The sequence below is a fragment of the Asterias amurensis genome, chromosome 13 (assembly GCF_032118995.1).
Source record: "Asterias amurensis chromosome 13, ASM3211899v1".
In the NCBI taxonomy this organism is placed as follows: Eukaryota; Metazoa; Echinodermata; class Asteroidea; order Forcipulatida; family Asteriidae; genus Asterias; species Asterias amurensis.
The window spans coordinates 8,871,167-8,892,768 of NC_092660.1; the positions used below are offsets into that span (position 1 = coordinate 8,871,167).

Below are 21,602 nucleotides of genomic sequence, written 5' to 3' on the forward strand. Positions count from 1 at the left end.
CTTTAATGTTGCCGCCCACTTTCATTATTTAATAAGTGCGCCCTCTTGTGAAATACAGGGATTGAGAATGAGACTAGATAGGAATGGTGGCAAATTTAAGTTCGCAGACGACACCCTCGATCTTGCCAATTTTTGTCGCTCTTTCTTTACACTTTGAAAAGTTCATTGTATAATAAACTAACATCTTGCCCGCCAGTTGTTGATGTAACCGATTAAGATTTAATTGCACAAACTACAATGAGTGCGGCCCGTCAAAGACAAACGTCTGTGTGCCCCGTGTTTACATTGAAACTAAGTAAGCGCTGCACCGATTCCGTGAAAAAATGTCACCACTGCCAGTCTATACTTTCGTTTGCTTCAATTCACTCGTCACAAGTTTCATAGAAGTGTGTACGTGAGCTCAATTAAATCAATGTAGGTATCAACTTCTGAGTCATTTTGTAGAAGATGGGTTGCTTCTTACTGCAAACGTATGTGTTGTTCGAAGCTGTTGTCAAATTGCTGCTTGTCTTCCATGCAGCTGGATTAGGTGAGCCGAAAATTTATAAATGGTATATTTTAAAAATGTTTTCCTTCTAACTATCTAGTTGGACTCATAATTGATCATGTTGTCAGACAAATTATTCAATGCTTTATTGAACAGTATTAATAACTGTAAAGTGGATTGCAAATTGTCTTTTAATTAATAATTGATTATGTGTACAGTTATTTTGCATTGTCTTGATTGTTAAACCCGGTTTTCAGGTGTGTGTTTTTAAATTGCAGACAAACAAAATTGCAATAATTATTGAGAATGTTTTTTAACAAATTCAAGAATGAAAAAATAAATTATTGACAATTGTGTTTTATTAGAAGAATTCAGCTCAATTATTTTGTGTGTTAAAAAAAAAATAGACTACACCGAAAAAAAATATCAGTTTAAAAAAGGTGCAACATTTCAATTGCAATTTTCTCAAAGCATCTTCTTTTTTTTGCTGTGAGAATAGGTAACATTGTGGGGACCAACTCTACACAAGGATCACAGAAGTTTGTTTGTTGATTTACTGTTCTTAAAGGGCGCCACAGCAAAAGCACAGGGTACCACGGCAATTGCTCTGGTGGAAGTGTGGGTGCAGTGGGTTTTAATTCGAGGCCTGCATCTCCACACAATCACCATTATGCTATTAATGGTCCTTATCTTGCAGTGAAAGCAGGGTGGACGCCATGGAGCAGTTGGACGACATGTTCCATGACATGCGGAGACGGGGGATTTACAACAAGAAGTCGTACATGCCTTGACGATGGATCACCATGTGTTGGCGATAACTTTGATGCAGGCCTGTGTAACATGGATCCATGCCCAAGTATGAGTGTTCGTTCTAACACTAACAGCCATTTGCAAGTTAGATTTAAATAATGTCTGGTACAATGACTTGTTTAGTCACACGTTAACTGCTTACATTTGAATTCCTCAGACTACAGTAGACAGTTGCTATGACAAATGGTTCAGGGCCAGGTATGAAAGCAACCTCCAGATGAACCTCCAGATGAGCAGACCCCTATAACATTGTGTGATACAAATTCATTCAGAATTTTGAATGGGTGTTCACCAACTCTCTTACGTAGCTACGCAAATCTTGTGCCCCAAATCATGTGACATAGCAACTGTCTGAGTCTCTATCTAGGCTTAATACAAATTTAAGTGCAACTTATGATCAAGCACGTCATTGTACCAGACAGTGTTCAAATCTAACACACACAAGCTTCAACCTAGTCTTGGTCAAAGACATTTGACTTCATTCTATGTCGTTGCCGAGCAGTCTAGTTCACGGGACCTACGCTCTAGTGTTGTCAATGTAAAGTATGGGTTCGAATCCAAGTCATGACACTTGTGTACCTGAGCAAGGCACTTATTTATAATTGCTTTGTAAAGAGTTGGGAAGGTGTGCATTCTGCTCTACCAGCCAGGCTACTAGTGGATGATACCCATACCCTTGCATTCTGTCAAGGGGGTAATCATTAATGCATAAAAATACGCCTTCTTCCAAAGGGCTATGTCAGTTTGGAACCGGCTCCCACCATCTGCTGTCCTACACATAGCTCCATCCATACAGGTCTTCCAAACATCAGCCATCCCTGCCATCAGAGCAATGCAGCCTCTGCATGGCAATATCGCCCTTTAAATTCTTTCCTTTTTTTTCTTTTCTTGCACCTGTAAAAAGTGCACCTTAAATCTTTTTCTTTTGGCACCTTATTCACCTGTCTGTTGCCGCACTTTCCTACCATCCCAGTTTAGCCCAAATGGGGCTGTTAAGGGATTAATTAACCAAGTACCAAGTACCTTGATTCAGCCCCAGGGGCCAATTTCATAGAGTTGCTTAAGCAAAAATCTTGCTCAATCACGAAAATAGCTCACCTATTTTACACGTGTTACTGGCAAAAATTTCATGCCATATACATTGCTCGAGACTGGTATTTAGCTGTTGTTCACTTAGCATAACAATTGAGTGGAGTCTTGGCCGGTAATCTGATTTTACTAAGCAAGGATTTGTTTGCTTAAGCAAAATGTTGTGCTCAAGCAGCTCTATGAAATTGGGCCCAGGTAGTAGGTGGCAACATATCCCTTGGTGGCTGATCTGGGAGGACAGCCCAAATCAAATAAATGTAGCCTTGTGATGTAAGGCGATCTCTCAATAATGAAATATACAAACAAATACATAAGAACTGTCACTGGTAGAGGGTGCTATATAGGTCGAGATACACGGCTATCACAAGTGCTTCGTCTAGATATAGGCTTAGTGCCCTCATACTTTTCACAAATGGATGGTTTGAAAATGTAACTTCTTTCTCTCTTTTTTTTTGACCAGTCGACGGTGTGTGGTTAGAATGGACTTCCTGGACTAACTGCACCTTAGTCTGTGGTTCTGGGACTCAGTACCATCAGAGGGAATGTACGGAGCCGAAGCACGGGGGGATGCCCTGTCAGGGAAACTTCAATGAAACAGAAGCCTGTAATGTAGACCCATGTCCAGGTAAGTTTAAAGGGGTTGTGTGTTCATGATCAAAGCAAATCCCCAATCTCATGGTGATGGTAACGAATTCTGCTTTAAAGATCATCATTTTCTGCTTACTGTGCAAGCAATTTAACATGGAGTATGCTTGCGCACTCAATTGCAAAGCACAAAATTAGGCTTGTCCAGTCCTAAAACCTCGGGCATAAGGCCTGCAGCCCAGTTTTGATTTGGTACCTAATTTGGTGGATGAAGGGTAGGTCTTAGTGAGTTTTTTTCCTGAATTTATTTGGTAGTATTTTACTCATTTAATGCCTGTGGTTGGGTGTCGTGACCGAGTGGATAAGAGCTCCGAACTCAAGCTCTGGTGGTTCTGTTCATCAGCAGAGTGTGGGTACGAGTCCCGGGTGTGAGCAAGCGATGTGAGCAAGTGGGTGTGAGCAAGTCCTGAGCAAGCGATAAACTATAATTGCTTCTCTTCACCAAGCTGAGGTAAATGGGTACATGTAAGGGCACATATTTGTTGCACAGGCCGTATACCCCCCAAGGAGCTGAGATGGATTAAGGAATTAATTAAATGACCCTGTGACCAGAGGTAATAATGTTGGAAGCGCATTGAGAAGCCCTAAGGGTGTGAAAAGCGTGATATAAAAACCAATTATTGTTTTTATTGTTGCAGTTGATGGGAACTGGACACAGTGGAGTGATTGGAAAGCTTGTCCTGTCTCCTGTGGTGGAAGCACCCACGCCAGGAATCGAACCTGCGTTGGTCCGTTCCACGAAGGGCTTCCTTGCGAAGGAGTGGGTGTGGAAGAGAGAGACTGCAATCCTGACCCATGCCCAAGTAAGTGTCCTCGTCTCAGCACAATTCCTTACAATAACATGAAATACGTACTACAAAAGCAAAGATATTTGAATCTGAGAAGAGCCTTTCTCAGGCATCTGAAAGCACACAAATTTGTGCAACAAGGGTTTTGTCCTTCATTATTTTCTAGCAACTTTGATGACCAATTGAGCCCACAATATTTTTTGAAGTGCATAGTTTGGTCTTTGACCGGGGGTAATAATGTTAGGAGGGCTTAATAAAAATATATAAAAACTGGTTAATTATTGACAATTACCAAAGGTGTCAATGCATTCAATTGGTTTTTCATTACAAGATGTTTTTCTCTTCTTATAATTTCATCTGTTGTATCGCAGTTGATGGGTCATGGGCAGACTGGGCTGACTGGTCTGAATGCAGTTCCAGCTGCAACTTTGGAGAACAATTTCGTCGGAGGACATGTGACAATCCCGCACCGCAGTATGGCGGAGTACACTGCCCAGGCCAAGGGAAGGGAGACAGGTTGTGCTTTTTACTATTTTGCCCCCGTAAGTTGAGGACTTTTTTGTGCTACATGGAAAGATCGGGCCCAATTTTCATGGCTCTGCTTGCTTTAGGCAAAGAATCAACATATTCGGACGTAGGGAATTTCGCCCTTGTGTCAAGCACGGGTTAGCAGGGAACTTTTGCTTGCGTGTGTGCATACTCCATGTTAAGAATTCTTTGCTTACACAGCTAGCACAGAATTTCAACGTTTGCACAGTAAGCAGAGAATGGTAAGCGTATTAGCGCATAGATCAACAGGTAAGCAGAGCCATGAAATTGGGTCCTGTCTGTATGTCTTTTGGACAGCCTTTCTTCAATTTGGACAATTCTGTTGTAATGTAATGTAATGAAAACCAAAACGAGATGTGAAGTAAATAGTTTAAATTCCTGTCAGTTTTTGGCACTTAAGGGGGTACTGTTGTCCTGGTAATGGCACGTCTGTGGCTGTTCATAAAATTATGTACCCAAAGCCAGTATCTGCTTGTTGGCTTGCACATTGCAGTCAGTATCACATGATGCACATCCTGTAAGTTTAAGGAATAGTCAGAATCTATCCGGTTTCCAGTGTAATCTTAAGTCATACCTTCTTCAAAATTGGTTTTCTTCTTTCTGTTATGTTGTCCCAGGTCTTTGTTAATTGTGTGCTTTGTCTAATCTGTATAAATGTACATGGTTTCTTTTGTGATTGTTTTTGTATAGGCACTCCCTAAAACAAGTTGTGCTTACTTGGCTGTGCCCCAAATTTTCTAAAATCCTTGTATTACTTTGTATTTATATTGATTGAAGAATTTGGAAATAGATGTTGATGATGATGGTTTTTAAACGCAAACCAAATAAATATTTAAAAAGTTTGAACTATTTGAATTGCCTCGTTGTGATTCTAGCTCAAACCTGTTTTTTGTCATCATACTTTCCCTTTAAGAGCATGGTGGCTGGTCCTTATGGTCCCCTTGGTCAGGGTGTTCCGAGACCTGTGACTGGGGGTTCCGTGAGCGATGGCGATCTTGTGATAATCCTGAGCCCGCCTGGGGAGGGTACTACTGTATTGGAACTGAGACGGGTGGAGAGAGCTGCATGGAAACACCATGCCCAGGTCAGTGCAAAATAATTCCCAGGTCAGTGTACATGGATATCCAGGTCAGTGCAAACAAATGCCCAGGTCAGTGCTGATAAATGCCCAGCTAGATTCTCATTATAGTATGCATTGGTCAATGCAAAACTAATCCCAGATTGGTGTAGATGGTTATTCAGGTTAGTGCAGACAAATGCCAAGGTAAACACTGAGTTTAAATATATTCATAAATACCTCAGACAGTTTCGCTATTCCTATTGGTGGAGAGCGCGTCACGTGGGTGTGTTTAAACCTTTGTTTAATGACCAGTAAAAAGTGTTGAAACATGGGCGTGACACGCGAGCTTGCACCTGTGCTTATAAGACAGTTTCTTCATTCCTATTGGTCGAGAGCAGTCTCCTTATAAAGAGTTGTTTACACGAGGGCCTTACCATTTCATAGCTGGAGGGGTGTTGTGTTGAAAGAAATCATTGAACAATTATAATTTTTGCATTTATTTTACCTTTTGACTAAAAAGTGTTTATGTTTTTTTATTGACCGAAAAGGTATTACTGAATGGGAATCATTAAAGTGTGTTGAATCGGTTTTGTACTAGTGGTTTAAGGCCTGGTTCTTGATCATTTACCTCGACTTCGTCTCGGTAAAATTATCAAGTCCAGGCCTCGGCGCGGGTTTAAACCAATAGCTGAAAACCTCTTCACCACACATTGATTCCCTTATTATATGATTTCAAATTATGAGATCTAATAAGATTCTTATAAGAGAGTTGTAATCAAATAAGAATCTGATAAGAATCTGATAAAGAATACTCTTAGCAGTTAAATACAGGTTCCTATGAGATTCTTATAAATTTTTTAGAATAGTATTTCATAGGGGTTGTGTACCATTGTTACAAACAGTAGCTTTCTGCTTCTTGTTTTGCATTTATAGCTTTCCATAGTTTTATCCTCGGTTGGCAAACAATTTGGGCTGTGACGTTGGAAAAGAAAGGTCTATACACCAAGGGACATTGACTCCCAAAATTGGGCAACCAAGATTTGTCATGACGATGATGTTAGGTGAATTTGGTTGAAATGAAATAGTAACAATCCAGGTTTTGTGCTTAATATAAATTTAAAAATAGTATTTCTTATACACAGTTGATGCAAGTTGGGGTGTATGGTCTGAATGGAGCATATGCTCACAGTCATGTGGCTCTGGAGGTAACTACACTCGTACCAGAGAGTGTGACTTTCCACCACCTATGTATGGAGGTAAAGACTGCAGCGGGTCGGACTGGCAAATGGCAGACTGCTACGTGGACAGATGTGAAGGTAAACATCTAGAGGCCTGGAATTACATGCAGGCTGCAGAGGCCTTGCCTCCGTTGCCCAGCCTTGGTGCCAATGTTTCACATCAACTTTGAGATTTTCCAATGAGTGCCCTCTGCAGCTCTATTTAAGATGAAATTTCACGCCTGCGTTTGACCTCAATTTTCACTCAATTATTTTCAGTAATTAGGACTTGTAAATTGCGCCACTACACATTGCTGTATTATCTCATATTAGTATGATAAGGATCTAGTGGTTAAGATCTGGGCCCAATTTTATAAAGCAGTCGGGCAGAAAATACTGCTTTACATGTTTCTTTGCTAGGCAAAAATTGAGTCGAGCACCACCCACAGCAATGCAAACTTAATGTTTTTTTTACTATTCTGTGATTAGCGAGTTTTTGTGCTTACACATTCTATGAAATTAGGCCCTGTTGTTTTGGGAAGTCTCACACGGAGTTAATGAGAAGGATTCAAAGGAGGGCGGCAATAGATTTATGCATTTACAAGTTTTCCGTAAGCGTACAAGTCTGTGGTAAGACGCCATGAAAAATTACTTTAAATGTTTTTTTGACTTTGAGTTTTGTTTTTGTTCCCAGATGATGGCGGCTGGTCTGATTGGACTGAATGGAGTAGTTGCAGCAAAGAATGTGAGACCGGAATACAGGTCAGGGATCGAACCTGTGATAACCCTACGCCAACCTTGCCTGATGGTGAACAATGCCACGGACCTTCTAATGAAACTAGGGTTTGCAACACGCATATATGTCCAGGTGAGTAGAGGTTGAAGGTGAATTAAGTCCCCATTTTATCAGCCTCGCTACCATGGGTATTGCGCAAAATTGATACCTCTCGTCACTAACCTCTAGGAAAACAAAAAACCCTGACATCCAACAGTGATGGGCTAACCAAATGTCACTGCGATATGCTTTAAACCAGCAACACAGAGGCGAACCCCTTCTCTTTCAATCAGTGCACTGGGTTCTTTTACGAGCATTAAAGCCATTGGACCCTTTCGGTTCAGGAAAAAAAAATAAAAGTTCACAGATTTGCAAATAACTTACAGGGTTTACAGAAGGCAATGGTGAAAGACTTCTCTTGAAATATTATTCCATGAAATGCTTTACTTTTTGAGAAAACAGCAAAACAATATAAATTCTCGTTAACGAGAATTACGGATTTATTTTAAACACATGTCATGACACGGCAAAACGCGCGGAAACAAGGGTGGGTTTTACCGTTGATTTCTCCTGACTCCAATGACCGATTGAGCCTAAATTTTCACAGGTTTGTTATTTGATATAGAAGTTGTGGTACACAAAGTGTGGGCCTTGGACAACATTGTTTACCATGTTTACCGAAAGGGTCCAATGGCTTTAAACAACATGGGCTCCATTTGCAGGAAGAAGCATCACAGTAAACATGGTTAAGTGTCTTGTTTAAGGACACGGTGTCACGACTGGGACTCAAACCCACACTTTGCGGATCAGAAACAACAAAGTTTGAATCCGGTGCTCTTACCCACTATAGGCCATAACACCCCACATATTTGGCTTGAAAAAGCGCATAAGAAATATGAACTATCATTTCTAATGTTTTGGCTGTTGCAGTACACGGTGGATGGTCTGCCTGGTCCATCTGGACCCTGTGCCCAGTCACCTGCGGTGGGGACATAGAGACGCGTTATCGCACCTGCAATAACCCCCCTCCATTATTCAATGGTGACGACTGTCCAGAGTCGGCTAATGCGGAGAGAGACTGTAGCACCAATGGATGTCCAGGTAAGGGGAGGGAAATGGGAAGGGGGAATGGGTTAAAGGGAAGGTACACGTTTGGTAGTTACTCAAAGCAAATATTAACTTAAAAATTTACTTGTTAATGAGCAATGGAGAGCTGTTGATAGTATAAAACATTGTGAGAAACGGCTCCCTCTGAAGTAGCATAGATTTTGAGAAAGAGGTAATTTCTCACTAAAATAATAAAAGACTTCTAGCCAGAAGTCTTTTATTCCTATCTGAAAGCACACAAATTCGTCCAACAAGGGTGTTTTTTCTCTCATCATTTTCTCGCAATGTCGGTGACCAATTTAGCTCAAATTTTCACAGGCTTGTTATTTTATGCTTATGTTGGGATACACCAAGTGAGAACACTGGTCTTTGGCAATTACAAAACGTGTACCTTCTCTTTAAGGCAGAGTTGTTTAATGAAAATAGTTGTTTGGGCGGTCTGGTTGGCGTAGTAGTATCTTTCCTCGCCTTACACCTGCAGGACCCCAGCTCCAATCCCCCTGGGTGTACTATGTGGGTATTCACAGAAATCAAACTCGTTTTACTGTCGGGTTTGTTAAAGAACAAAAAATGAATGTTTACTTTTGTTATTCCCCATTCGAACACGACACCACTTCCATGTTCTTGTCCTCAGTTGATGGAGCCTGGACAACCTGGTCCTCTTGGGTGGAATGTTCCACAAGCTGTGGAGGGGGGATGACATCCCGAACTCGTACCTGCACCAACCCTGAAACAGTATGGGGAGGGATCCCTTGTCCTGAGGCAGACCCCAGTGAAGAGTGGGATACCTGCAATGAGTTTCCTTGTCCAAGTAAGTAATAATAATAAATAATAATAAAGAAAACTTATATAGAGCCTAAGTCTGCCTAAAAGACGCTTAAGGCGCTTCACAGAGAAACAATTTAAAAAGCAAAGGCCAAAAAGTACTAGTCTAAGTAATTAATCATGAACAAGCCTAAGAAATTTAAAAACAGCAATACAATTATAAAACACACTAAAAAGTCTTAAAATGAACCATCCCCAAAACCTGAACAAGTCAGAAGCAGTTCTAAGCAAACAAATACGATATTGAGTAAACTTAAACTTAAACCAAACAGTAACTAAAACTTGGAAGGAAATACAAACATTTAAAGAACGGGGGGGTCTTCAAAAGGATTTTGAAGGAAGCCATGGTAGCAGTTCTCAGCAAACAAATGAGTAAATTGAGTATAAATTTAAACTTAAACCAAAGTCTGAATAAAATCATACTGTATGGCCGTTTCTCAGACAGGGGTCAGTGGCCAGTGTTTTTTGCACCAGGCCAGTAAACTAACGATGTTACAAGTCCGGCGAACTTGTGTTTTTGAAAAATAATAACTCACTGCATTTTTTATTGAAACTGATAAATAAAAATGTCTTTCAATTCCTTTGAGTATTGAAGTATTACCCAAAGCAAGACAAATCTTCTCTTAGTGCTTGTTTCCAAAAGCAGCTGAAATTTGAAACAGTGTAGTTAGTGACCTATGACCTGTTGTTATACAATGTGACATACAAGAATGACAGGCTGCCACCAGTGTTTATCAATATGGGTTCTATTAGCTTCCCCGGGTTGGCTCCGATCTGCCCCGAGTACGTTTGAATAGCTTTGACGTCATTCCAGGGGCTTACCCGGGTCAGCCCCTTGCTTGTGGAACGGGTCACTTGGGGCTGGCCCCAGGTGCATGAAGTCACCACAAGAGGGTGCGTGATCGTTTGATAAGCTTTTATCAGGGCTCACCTGAATGAGCACCACGGTCGACACAGGGAAGCTTAATCCCATTATTAGGCTCAATGTGAGGTAAGTCCAGGCGTTCCAAAATTCCAGCGTACTATGGCAGATTTTCAGCTATTAGTCATGGCCAAGTTTCTGGAAATCACAGTGACTGCCTACTCAATTTGTTCACACGGCAGAACATTTAATTTAAATTTCTTTTTGTAGCATTGCCTATTGTATCACTTTATAATACCTTGTCCGAATCTAAAATGTTGCTATCACTAACAGTTTCCGGTGGTTGGTCTGAATGGTCAGCTTGGTTGGACTGTCCAGTGACCTGTGGAGGCCATGAGCTGTTAAGAGACCGAGTGTGCGATGACCCAGTACCCCAGCATGGTGGAGAGACATGCCCAGGGGATTCTTAGGGCACTACGATATGAAGCCACTATTATTATTATTATTATTGTTATCGTTGACAGTTCCCGGTGGTTGGTCTGAATGGTCAGCTTGGTTGGATTGTCCAGTGACCTGTGGAGGCCATGAGCTATTAAGAGACAGAGTGTGCAATGACCCAGTACCTCAGCATGGTGGAGAGACATGCTCAGGGAATTCTCAGGATACTACTATATGCAACGACGACCCATGCCCAGGTAGGGGAAAAAGAATTAAAGGTGTTAAATACCGGATTGGTAGAGCTGACAAAATAGTTGATAGCAGACAGTGTTGATTTTTTGTGGTGATCAACCATACATGGAATTACCAGGGATGAGCTTTTTTCGCCTTTTGGCGGAATTCCGTCTTTCCGATTTTTTAAATTCGTCTTGTTTTCACAGTTCTGACTGTTTAAGTTCTGAATTTCATAATTTTTGTTTTAATTGTTTGCATTTTTACATTAGGGCTAGTGAACAAAAATTGCAGGCCACCCAAAATTAAATTGACTCGTCCGGCCAGCGAGTGAAAAATAGTTAAGTGCATTATAGTTTACAAGTGTTCACCTCCTGCAACAAATAAACTTTTATTTTTTTTAATTTTTTGAATATCATCCCTAAATTGCAGACCTTGCATCATGTTACTTTTATTAAAATGCTGTGAGCATAAACACAGCTAAGCACAAATCAATTCTGCTCACCTGCAAAAAGGTTACCAGTCAAAATCCCATGTCAAGTGAATCATTTGTAAATGGCCCTTTGCTAATTTATGTGCAGCGGAATGTTTTTTAAACAATATTTTAAGCAGCTCTATGAAACTGGGTCTTGAATTTTACTAAAGTTTTTGTTTCATTGTTCAGGTTGTTAAGAGGAAGTTTCGATTTATCATTCACAAATACCCCAGACAGTTTTTCTACTCCTGTTGGTGGAGAGCGCGTCACATGGCCGTCGCACGGCCACCGACCCTGCCTGCTTTATTCCCTTATTTAAAACACTTTTATTGATCTCCATCTTGAAATTAATGAGTTTAGTTTTTCAGTTTCACTAGTCTAGCTAAATAAAAATTCATTTTTTTGTCTTTTTTTCTGTTAGTGAATGGGAGTTGGACTGAGTGGTCCTCATGGAGTGAGTGTAGCGTCTTATGCGAGGGCGGACTTCAGTCGAGGGAACGCACCTGCGCTGATCCAGCCCCCGCCCACGGCGGTGCTAATTGCCATGGTAACTGGACGGATACGGACAGTGGAGAGGAGACAGAGAATGAGGAGAGAGAATGCAACCCTCAGATGTGCCCTGGTAAGTTAGCAAAACATATTAGGAGGATATTGCTGAGTAACTTGGCCGAGGGGGAATCGTGATGGTAACCTCTCCCATCTCGTAGTTTTATATCGACTCTTTTTAAATTCCTATTTGTTATTAGTAGGTTTTTTTTTCTTCTTATCTGCTTATTGTCAGATTTTTTGAGTGTTTTCTCTTTGTATTTTAATATGTAGCTGATTTTTATATTTGTGTACAGCGCTTTGAGGCGTTGCATAAGGCGCTTTATAAATGTTTAATTATTATTATTATTAGGTAGGATTTGAAACTTTGCATGATGGAAATGTAATTATGTGAGGTAGCACCGAGTGTAAATCTCTTTTAAATAGTTGTGGTTCAGCATTCTGGTTGTTGAAGGATGTAACCCTCAGATGTGCCCAAGTAAGTCTCAAGAATATTATACGAACAACGAATGTTCATGAGTGCAATGGTGAGAATATATTCAGTGTTTAAAATATATGGAATGTTCCATTCAATGAGGTGACAGAACACGGTGCGCTATTTTGTAAAATCAAATTTTGTACTGCACAAAATGGCAGAATGTATGTTCTCTACAAGTTTTTGTTTAATCACTGCTCACTAACTACATACAAAAACACTGTCAGTGTTTTGAGGCATGAACAACTCTAAAAAGGATAAGCGGGTCTTCCAAATGGCAAAATGTTGAGAGACTTGAAGAAAACGTGGCCCTCTAAACTCAAAACTCCAAATTTTTGTAACTGGGAGGTAGCAATTACGTGTCTAACTCTGTTATGATTCTTTATAGTTCATGGAGGGTTTACTCAGTGGACGGAGTGGCAGGATTGCCCCGTGTCCTGCGGTGGTGCTACCATCTATCGTCATCGCAACTGTACAGATCCCGCCCCCATGTATGGTGGTGTAGATTGCGCTGGGAGTAACCGGAGTCACAAGATCTGTAACGGTGACGTTCAGTGTCCAAGTAAGTGACATGAGTGTGCTTCTCAGAGTCAAATCCTGAGGGCATAACAACTGACATATTTTTAAATATCCCAATTAATTTCAAGTGGCTTTTTTTTTAAAATGTATTATAGCTTCTTTAGACTACCCACCAAAAGTTTTATGTTGACATTCATTTTAAGAGTGATTATTAAAACAAAATGTATTAATGCTGCTTTAGACTTTCCACCAAAAGTTTTATTGTTTAATTTTAAAAGTAATTACCAAATGTATATATTCCCTTTAAAGCCATTGGACCCTTTGGGTAAACAGTGCCCACAAGGCCCACACTTTGTGTACCACAACTTCTAAATCAAATAACAAACCTGTGAAAATTTAGGCTCAATCAGTCATCAGACTCGGGAGAAAACAAACAAACAAAAACCCACCCTTGTTTCCGCGCATTTCGTCGTGTCATGACATGTGTTTTAAGGAACACGTTGCCTTGGATCGGTCGAGTTGGTCTTTGAAAAGCGTTTGTTATAATATGCATATGGGTAGAAAGATGTTGTAAAAGTAGAATACAATGATCCACACAAACATGCCTCGAAATTGCACGGTTTTCCTTTTACCTCGTCAACTAACACGGTCGGCCATTTATGGGAGTCAAATTTTTGACTCCCATAAATGGCCGACCGTGTTAGTTTGCACAGTAAAAGCACAACCACGCAATTTCGAGGCAAACTTGTGTGGATCATTGTATTCTACTTTTAAATTATCTCTCCAACCATATGCATTTTATAACAAACGGTTACAAACGCTTTTTTATAGACCAACTCGTCCGATCCAAGGCAACGTGTTCCTTTAAAATAACTCCATAATTCTCGTTAACGAGAATTTATATTGTTTTGCTGTTTTCTCAAAAAGTGAAGGATTTCATGGAATAATATTTCAAGAGAAGTCTTTCACCATTGCCTTCTGTAAACCCTGTAAGTTATTTGTAAATCTGTGAATTCTTTTTTTTTTTTGAACCGAAAGGGTCCAATGGCTTTAAACATCTGACGTTCAATTCAATTCAATTCAATTCAACGCTTATTGGCCATAAAATAGAAATTTGCTATGTCGAACATGCTTATAACAGTAAAAATATTTATCAATATATATAATTACGGAAAACCAAATCTCTCCTTGACATCTCTCCTTGGTTCGTTCATAGTTCATGGGAACTGGGGAAGATGGCTGGACTGGGCCCCTTGCTCCAAGCTTTGTGAAAACGGCACAACGTCCCGCATCCGTCTGTGCAATGATCCTTCACCTCTCTACAACGGTGACACCTGTGAAGGAGACATGAAGGAGTACACAACCTGTAACACACATAGATGCCCTAGTATGTCATTTTTGTAAATGTGGTTTAAATATGGGAATAAAATGGTTGCATCGAGTTCTCCAATGTACGTTATCGCGCGGCAACGACCCTGCAAGGTTTTAAACAGATGTTTAAGAACGAGTCACTACTCTTTTATTCACACTCATAAATGCCCTTTTGCTAAAAAACGTTAAAAAATACAGTTACAGACACTTTAACAACTAAAAATTTGAGGGTTGAATAATTGTTTTCCAAAAATTTATGAAAAATCTGTTCGATGCGCCTGGGATGTGTGTACACGAGCGCGCTTACATTACGCGCTGATAGCTATGAATTGCGCTGCGCATGATAATTTTGCGTGCCCAACATACGCGGAAGCCAGCTCAGTGTACATAAACAGAGCTCCAGGTTTATGCACTTCAACGTGACACGCTCTCCACCAATAGGAGTAGAGAAACTTTCTGGGGTATTTATGAATTTTGTTTACATGCAAGTCGCCATACACACAATGCCTGAAGTTCTGTCAACCATTATATGGTGCTAAGGATTGGGTCTCATAATTCAAACTTTGCACCGCTCACCTTGCAGTAAATACTTGGCACTTTGTAACCTTTGGAAAAAGGTGTGTTATAAATACAGTTATTCTTATTATTAAGGTGTGGGCTACTATGTTTTCAGGGGCTCTTGCCTCCTACTCTTGAGGTTCAAACAGGCTTACCTCATTTAGTGTCCAAACTGATGTACATTGGAGGCTTGGGTATCATCCATCAGAAGCCTGGCTGGTAGAGCAGAAAGCACTAGCTCCCCAAATGGGTCTTGTGGCACAATGTGGCCGAGCAGAGGGCCCAATTTCATGACTCTGCTTACCGCCGAATTCTGCGCTTACGATCACTTGCAAGGCAATTGCAGAATTTCTGCCCTAGCGTAGTGTAAGAGTAGAATGCCTAGTAGCTTGGAACAAGCACACGCACTAGCCAAACTCCCCGCTAACCTACCTGTGAACTACGCTTGACGTGATCTAAGATTTCCCTGCTTTCGCAAGCGCAGATTCTCTGGCTACAGTAAGCAGAGCCAAGAAATTGGGCCCGATAAGAACACCGGACTCAACCTCTGTCGTTTCTGATCGACAGATGTTTGAGTATCGGTCGCGACACTCGTGTCGTTATGCAAGACGCTCAATCTTTAGCCGAAGGTCCTGTGTGTTGTGCAATGCATGAAAAAGAACCCAGTGCACTTGTCGAGAAGACAAGGGGTTCGCCCCGATGTTTCTGGGCCCAATTTCACAAAGCAATAAAATTCATCACAAGACAACATTTTCAGTATTACCAAAGTGATTTGTATTGTGACATCACACTTTGCTTAACAACTATGATTAGTTTGCATTTAGATCAATCTTAGCTCTTTGTGAAATCAGCCCCAGGTCTGATTGGCAGCATATTGCACCACAGCATCTTGTAAACCACAGGGTGCTATAAAGAGATAGGTCTCATACTTCAAAAGGTAGCTCCACATACCTTCGCTCGTCCCCAGCGCCTTGCTTTAACCAAAGGTGCTGGGATGGGCAAACGCATCATGCACTGTCATTGGTTTAATAATGCACAATCCCATCATGCATCACACTCACACTGCGCCATATTTCTATGCACTGCATACGTGACGTACTTCCTGAACAAGAATCTGTGCAAGCGATTAGCCCATCCCAGCGGTCCTGGATAGACTGGCCGCTGGGGCCGAGCGAACCACATACCTTGCAGAAAAAAAACACTGAGCGCGTCTTGATACTCATTTAGCTTGGTCTCATCAGATATTTATACTATTTTTATAATTGATTGCAAATTTGTCTCTTTCAGTTCATGGTGGTTACTCCCTGTGGACCCCTTGGAGTCAGTGCACCAAGTCTTGTGGTGGAGGCCAGACTCAACGCACTAGGCAGTGCGACAGTCCAGCCCCCTCGCTTGACGGAAACCCTTGTGTAGGTACAACCATAGAGAAGCGGCTGTGTTCAGCTTTCTACTGCCCAGGTAAGAACCATGCAAAACAGATACATTTGACCCCAAATCTCATGATTATTTTCAAAACATTACCCAGCCCAAGTAACATGCCTGTGATATTTTTTCACAGGACTAAGGAAAGTACTGAGTATACAGTGCTAACACACATCGGTGTATGGGTAAATAAAAAAAAAATAAAAAAAAAAAAATTAATATTCTTTATCCCCGATGCAAATTTAACATCTATTATATCAGCTCAGTTTTGTACATGCAAGAAGTATAAGATGCTTAGGTGAGTTTTTTTTTTATTACATGTTTACAAATACTTTTTATTTTTTTAATGACGTTTTTTTGCAACAGTACTTACAACAAGTAACAAATATACGCCAATAAACAATGCTAATTAATAGAAGCATTTTTATGCAAAATGCAAGTTTTGTTTTGCATAATCAATAATCAAGACACAATAAATTTCTGAATATGGTTACGACGATATGTTACTTTTCATCTTTTGTTTGGAGTGGAAGCTGCATTCAAACTTTTTTTACAGAAATGAACTTATTAGTGATATTACTCCTCTTGATTTTCACCTCCAGTTCATGGTGGATTCTCGTCCTGGGGCGAGTGGACGCAATGTCCAGTCACCTGTGGGGGCGCTCAGGTCAACCGTTCTCGTGTCTGTAACAATCCCACTCCCCGACACGACGGCCGACAGTGTGAGGGACCGACGGTTTCAGGCAAACTGTGTGCCGGTGTAGCCTGCCCAAGTAAGTTTCTATGGTTGTTCTTAATCTATTCTCAACATTATTTACCTACAACCTAGTATATCAAACCAAACTGTGTGCTGGGATTTGCCCAAATTATTGTTGTGACTTGTTTTACACATTTCACAAAAACTACAGCACCTCACCAAGTAATATCTTCAAACTGTGTAAGTTTAATGTCAATCTGTTTTTGTGTCCTACAAAAAGTGCCCAAATCCTTTAACGGTACCCAAATGCCAAATCCTTTAACTGGATTTCACCAGTACATCATGAGACTCAAACTCAACATTAAGACATCTTTTTGAGAGAAATGCAAAGACGTTGAATTGAAAATAAAACAAGACCACGATTTGTCCCGTCTTGCGCTTACTGGCATGACACTTAAGTCAGTGTCCTTCGGGTCAGTGTCCAGTGTAAAAGTTGAGCCTTGTATTTGTTACAGATTTTTTTAAATATAATTTTGACAGTTGATGGTTTGTGGACATCGTGGCTACCATGGTCCCAGTGTTCAGTCACATGCGGTGATGGTCACCAGTTGACCAATAGGAGTTGTTCAGACCCTAGTCCTGCCTTTGGAGGATTTGATTGCGTGGGTGAGGGTTACAGAGAAATCATGTGCTACAATCAAGACCAGTGCCCAGGTAAGTAAAGACGGCTTATGATGGGATGTAAAGCCTGGGCTGGATATCACAAAGAGTTAAAGGCACTGGATACTATTGGTAATTGTCAAAGACTAGTCTTCAGAGTTAAAATAGCAAACCTGTGAAATTTGAGCTCAATCCGTCGTCGAAGTTGCGGGATATTACTGAAAGAAAAAAACACCCTTGTCGCACCATGGTCACATGAAGTTATGTGCTTTCAGATGCTTGATTTCGAAACCTCAAATTCTAAATCTGAGGTCTCAAAATCAAATTCGTGGATAATTAATCCTTTATCGGAAACTACGTTACTTAATAGAGGGAGCCGTTTCTCACAATGTTTTATACTATCAACTTCTCCCCATTAATAATTATTTTGAGTAATTACCATTAGTGTCCACTGCCTGCACCCATCCCAGTTTAGCCAAATTTGTGCTGCAAAGGGATCACACTACTCAAGACTCAAGCCTCTAAGATGAGTCTTATCTTGAGTTAGGACGAGTTACTAGTCCTAACTTAGGACTAGCCTTAAGCTTTTAATATCTCCTACCTTACTCTTTGTGAAATCGACTACAGGCCATATGAATTGTGGGTTGCATAATGCATGTAAAAGAACCCAGTACAATTTTTATTTATTTTTTTATTTTTATTTTAGCTATCTAACAGCGGATAGCCTCCACTTATACATGTATCATTAAAAACTATGTAGAAATATAAACATGATTTTTGGGGTTGAACAAAGAATTGACTAGAGTGGGATTCGAACCAACGACCTCCGGATTAACGTGCCGGCGCTCTACCAACTGAGCTATCTAGCCCTATATTGGCGGTGTCCCTATTTTGTCAATATCTTTGTTCGGGGGTGCCAGTCAGAAGCCATACAACCGTTAACTGCCGTGTAGCCAGGGATCACACCCAAATTACGATACAACCTGAGAAGCGGCAGCCAGTCTGTTTCCCTTGTGAAATACAAACATGTATCAACTATCGCTAAGAGTGGGGGTTTGCCCCGGTTTTTCTGGCACAGCATCTCATAACCTGGTTAGCCCATACACAGCGCTTTCAGTTTCATATTTCAAAAACTTGGCATGTCTGTAGCAAAATCTAGCCCATCAGAGTCCATCATTCCCTTGAAGATGATCAGAGCATCTGATTGAACATTGAGTTGTCAACCACTGGTTCTTTTCAGAACCAACACTACACAAGAGAAATTTATGCATGGTGCTACCACAAACCTCACCTAATTATGTCAGTCTTAACAATTCTGCACCTCAGAATATCAAACTAGATCGATGGCACATCATCACAGTTTGATACTGTTAGTATTGCTAAAGTTTTTCATGATTTAAATTGTTTATGTTTCCGTTGTAGTTCTACCTCCAGTACCATTTAATATCACCTTTTCTGTGAGTAAAGCCATCAAGGGAGGTCTGGTTTCAGTCTATGTCAACTGGGATGTAAACCAGACTGATGTAGATTACTTCATTGTGCAGGTATTTCAATCTCTCAATTAGCTCAATACGTTCCATTTTTATCTTGTTGCATCCCACTTTTCAGGTATTTTCACAATCAGCAAATCTCCTCCTTATTATACATGAAGCTCTCCCCGTAATTCCTTAAATGAAGGACTCTATTCTCTCTCTTGCAAGACCCTTGCAGACAGCAAAATGCTACCCAGACGCTGAGGTCACACCCACATTTTTTGCACAAAGAACAGCTATCACCCAGTAAATTTGCCTCCTTTGGCCTAAGTGAGGGCATTTTTTGATAGTGTGACGTGTCGTATGCATTAACCGATAGCCTGTTTTTGGACAGCATAATGGGAAAGTCCCGTTAAAAGCATAATGGGAAAGTCCCGTTAAAGCCATTTGACACTTTCAGTAAACATTATTGTCCAAGGCCCACACTTCGTGTATCACAACTTCTATATAAAACAACAAACCTGTGAAAATTTAGTCTCAATTGGTCATCGGAGTCTGGAGAAAATAACGGGAAAACCCACCCTTGTTTCCGCACGTTTCGCCGTGTCATGACATGTTTAAAATACATCTGTAATAATATTTCAAGAGAAGTCTTTCACCATTACCTTCTGTAAACCCTGTAAGTTATTTGTAAATCTGTGAATGTTTTTTTTTTCTGTACCGAAAGTGTCCAATGGCTTTAAAGAAATAGGCTAGAAAAAGATAACATATCCTTTTCATCTGACAAATAACACCTGTTATCTCCATGTAGTTCCTTCCCAAACAGTGTAAAACCAAAATAAATATGAACACTTGTCTTTGCTGTCAATGTCTTCAGGCTAAACGACTCCACACTCAAGGGGTACCCAAAGGTAATGCATCAGCCTATGAGTGGCAGACCTACGGCACCGTTATGGGCATACATCGCCTTGTTCCGGTCCGGGATGATCCAACGACCGGTGCGGGTTTATTCGAGGGAGACTTCAAGGTCAGGGTCATTGCTGGGAACCAGTTCTTGGAGTCTAGCTCAGAGGAATTGTCTTTCAATGGTGAGATATTTTAAGTAGGATTTGAAACTTTGTATGGTGGTAGTATAATCAGGTGAGGTTTGCAGTAGCACCATGTGAAAATCTCTTTTGACATGCATGATATTTGATACTTGGAAAAAGTAGGACAAGTTTTGTAAGTACATGTACAAACAGAGAGCAAGGTTCCTTGCTCTATGCTGGTACAAGGGCTGACCTACACGACCTGTACACATAGAGCAAGTTCGAGTGCGGACATTTTGTCCACCAGTTGTCGACCACAGACTAGCAACACACATGCGCAGTGATGCACTCACTCGAACAATTCATTTGGAAGTCGAGTCAACCTTCCGTCTTTTCGCGTTAGTGTCACTGGTTCTTCTCTTTTGGATGGGGCATTACTTTGTCTTGAAAAAACGTTGATGGCTTGCTTTAGGTTTATTGTATTAGCGGAAATTGTTTTCTACCAGCACCAGTCTTTGAAAGTACACAAGCGTCATAAAAACTTTCCTATTCAGTTATTGACTGCTAAGGACCAATGCCTTTCCCAATACTTTTGCCTTTATTTGCATCGCTTAATTAATGTAAAGTTTCTTGAGAAGGTCTGTGGTGTAAGCGTTTCTAATGCCAATTATTGTTATTATTGAAGTACTACTTGTAATCTTATTTCTTCATGCAGTTATAAAATATTTGACTGGCGGATCGCAACCTTCTGCTGGCTTTAGAAATCCTGAATTGGTGATTCTGCTAACGGCATTTAGCGTCTATCTCCAATTGTATTCCTCATAACAGTGTACAGGATTCAAGGTGAGGCCCAATACTGAAAATAGACTGGTGCTCTTGATGATGATTTACTTTCAATGGCCAATTGGAACTTGTGAGACAGGGAGCCCGACTTGTAGAGGTAAATTTAGTGGTATCTGGCCTTGCCTTCCACCTCTAGTTCCCTGGTTCAAATCCTGCCATTGTCACTATTATGTGGATTAAGCAGAGTGATGAAACTGCACCTCCCTGCTCCGTTAAAGTCTTTCATTTGAAAGATTTGTTAAAGGCAGTGGACACTATTGGTAATTACTCAAAATAATTTTAGCATAAAAACTTACTTGGTATTGAGTAATGGAGAGCTGTTGATAGTAAAAAACATTGTGAGAAACAGCTCCCTCTGAAGTAACGTAGTTTTTGAGAAAGAAGTAATTTTCCACGAATTTGATTTCGAGACCTCAGAATTATATTTGGAGGTTTCAAAAAAAAACATCTGAAACCACACAACTTCAAGTGACAAGGGTGGTTTTTTTCTGTCATTATTATCTTGCAACTTCGACGACCAATTGAGCTCAAATTTTCACAGGTTTGTTATTTTATGCATATGTTGAGATACTTCAAGTGAGAAGTCTGGTCTTTGACAATTACCAATAGTGTCCAGTGTCTTTAAAGACTCACATTTTACTACCCCCCCGCCC

At 40.6% G+C, this 21,602-nt stretch overlaps 1 protein-coding gene across 2 annotated transcripts; it reads left to right on the plus strand.

The window, feature by feature from the left end:
• The first annotated feature begins 78 nt into the window (after positions 1-78).
• Positions 79-21,579, plus strand: LOC139946131 (SCO-spondin-like). 2 transcript variants are annotated; one of them, XM_071943745.1, is made up of 20 exons: positions 79-529; positions 1,185-1,343; positions 2,847-3,011; positions 3,670-3,834; positions 4,191-4,361; positions 5,282-5,452; positions 6,571-6,744; positions 7,340-7,513; positions 8,351-8,521; positions 9,162-9,338; positions 10,739-10,909; positions 11,780-11,980; positions 12,768-12,941; positions 14,115-14,285; positions 16,115-16,285; positions 16,852-17,022; positions 17,487-17,660; positions 19,029-19,150; positions 19,956-20,166; positions 20,822-21,579. In XM_071943745.1, exons 1-20 carry the CDS (start codon positions 448-450, stop codon positions 20,929-20,931), a joined length of 3,285 nt encoding a protein of 1,094 aa, XP_071799846.1. In that variant the 5' UTR covers positions 79-447; the 3' UTR covers positions 20,932-21,579. The 2 variants fall into 2 exon arrangements, with proteins under 2 accessions (XP_071799846.1, XP_071799847.1); XM_071943746.1 differs by having other exon boundaries at positions 20,935-21,579.
• The last annotated feature ends 23 nt before the right edge of the window (positions 21,580-21,602 follow it).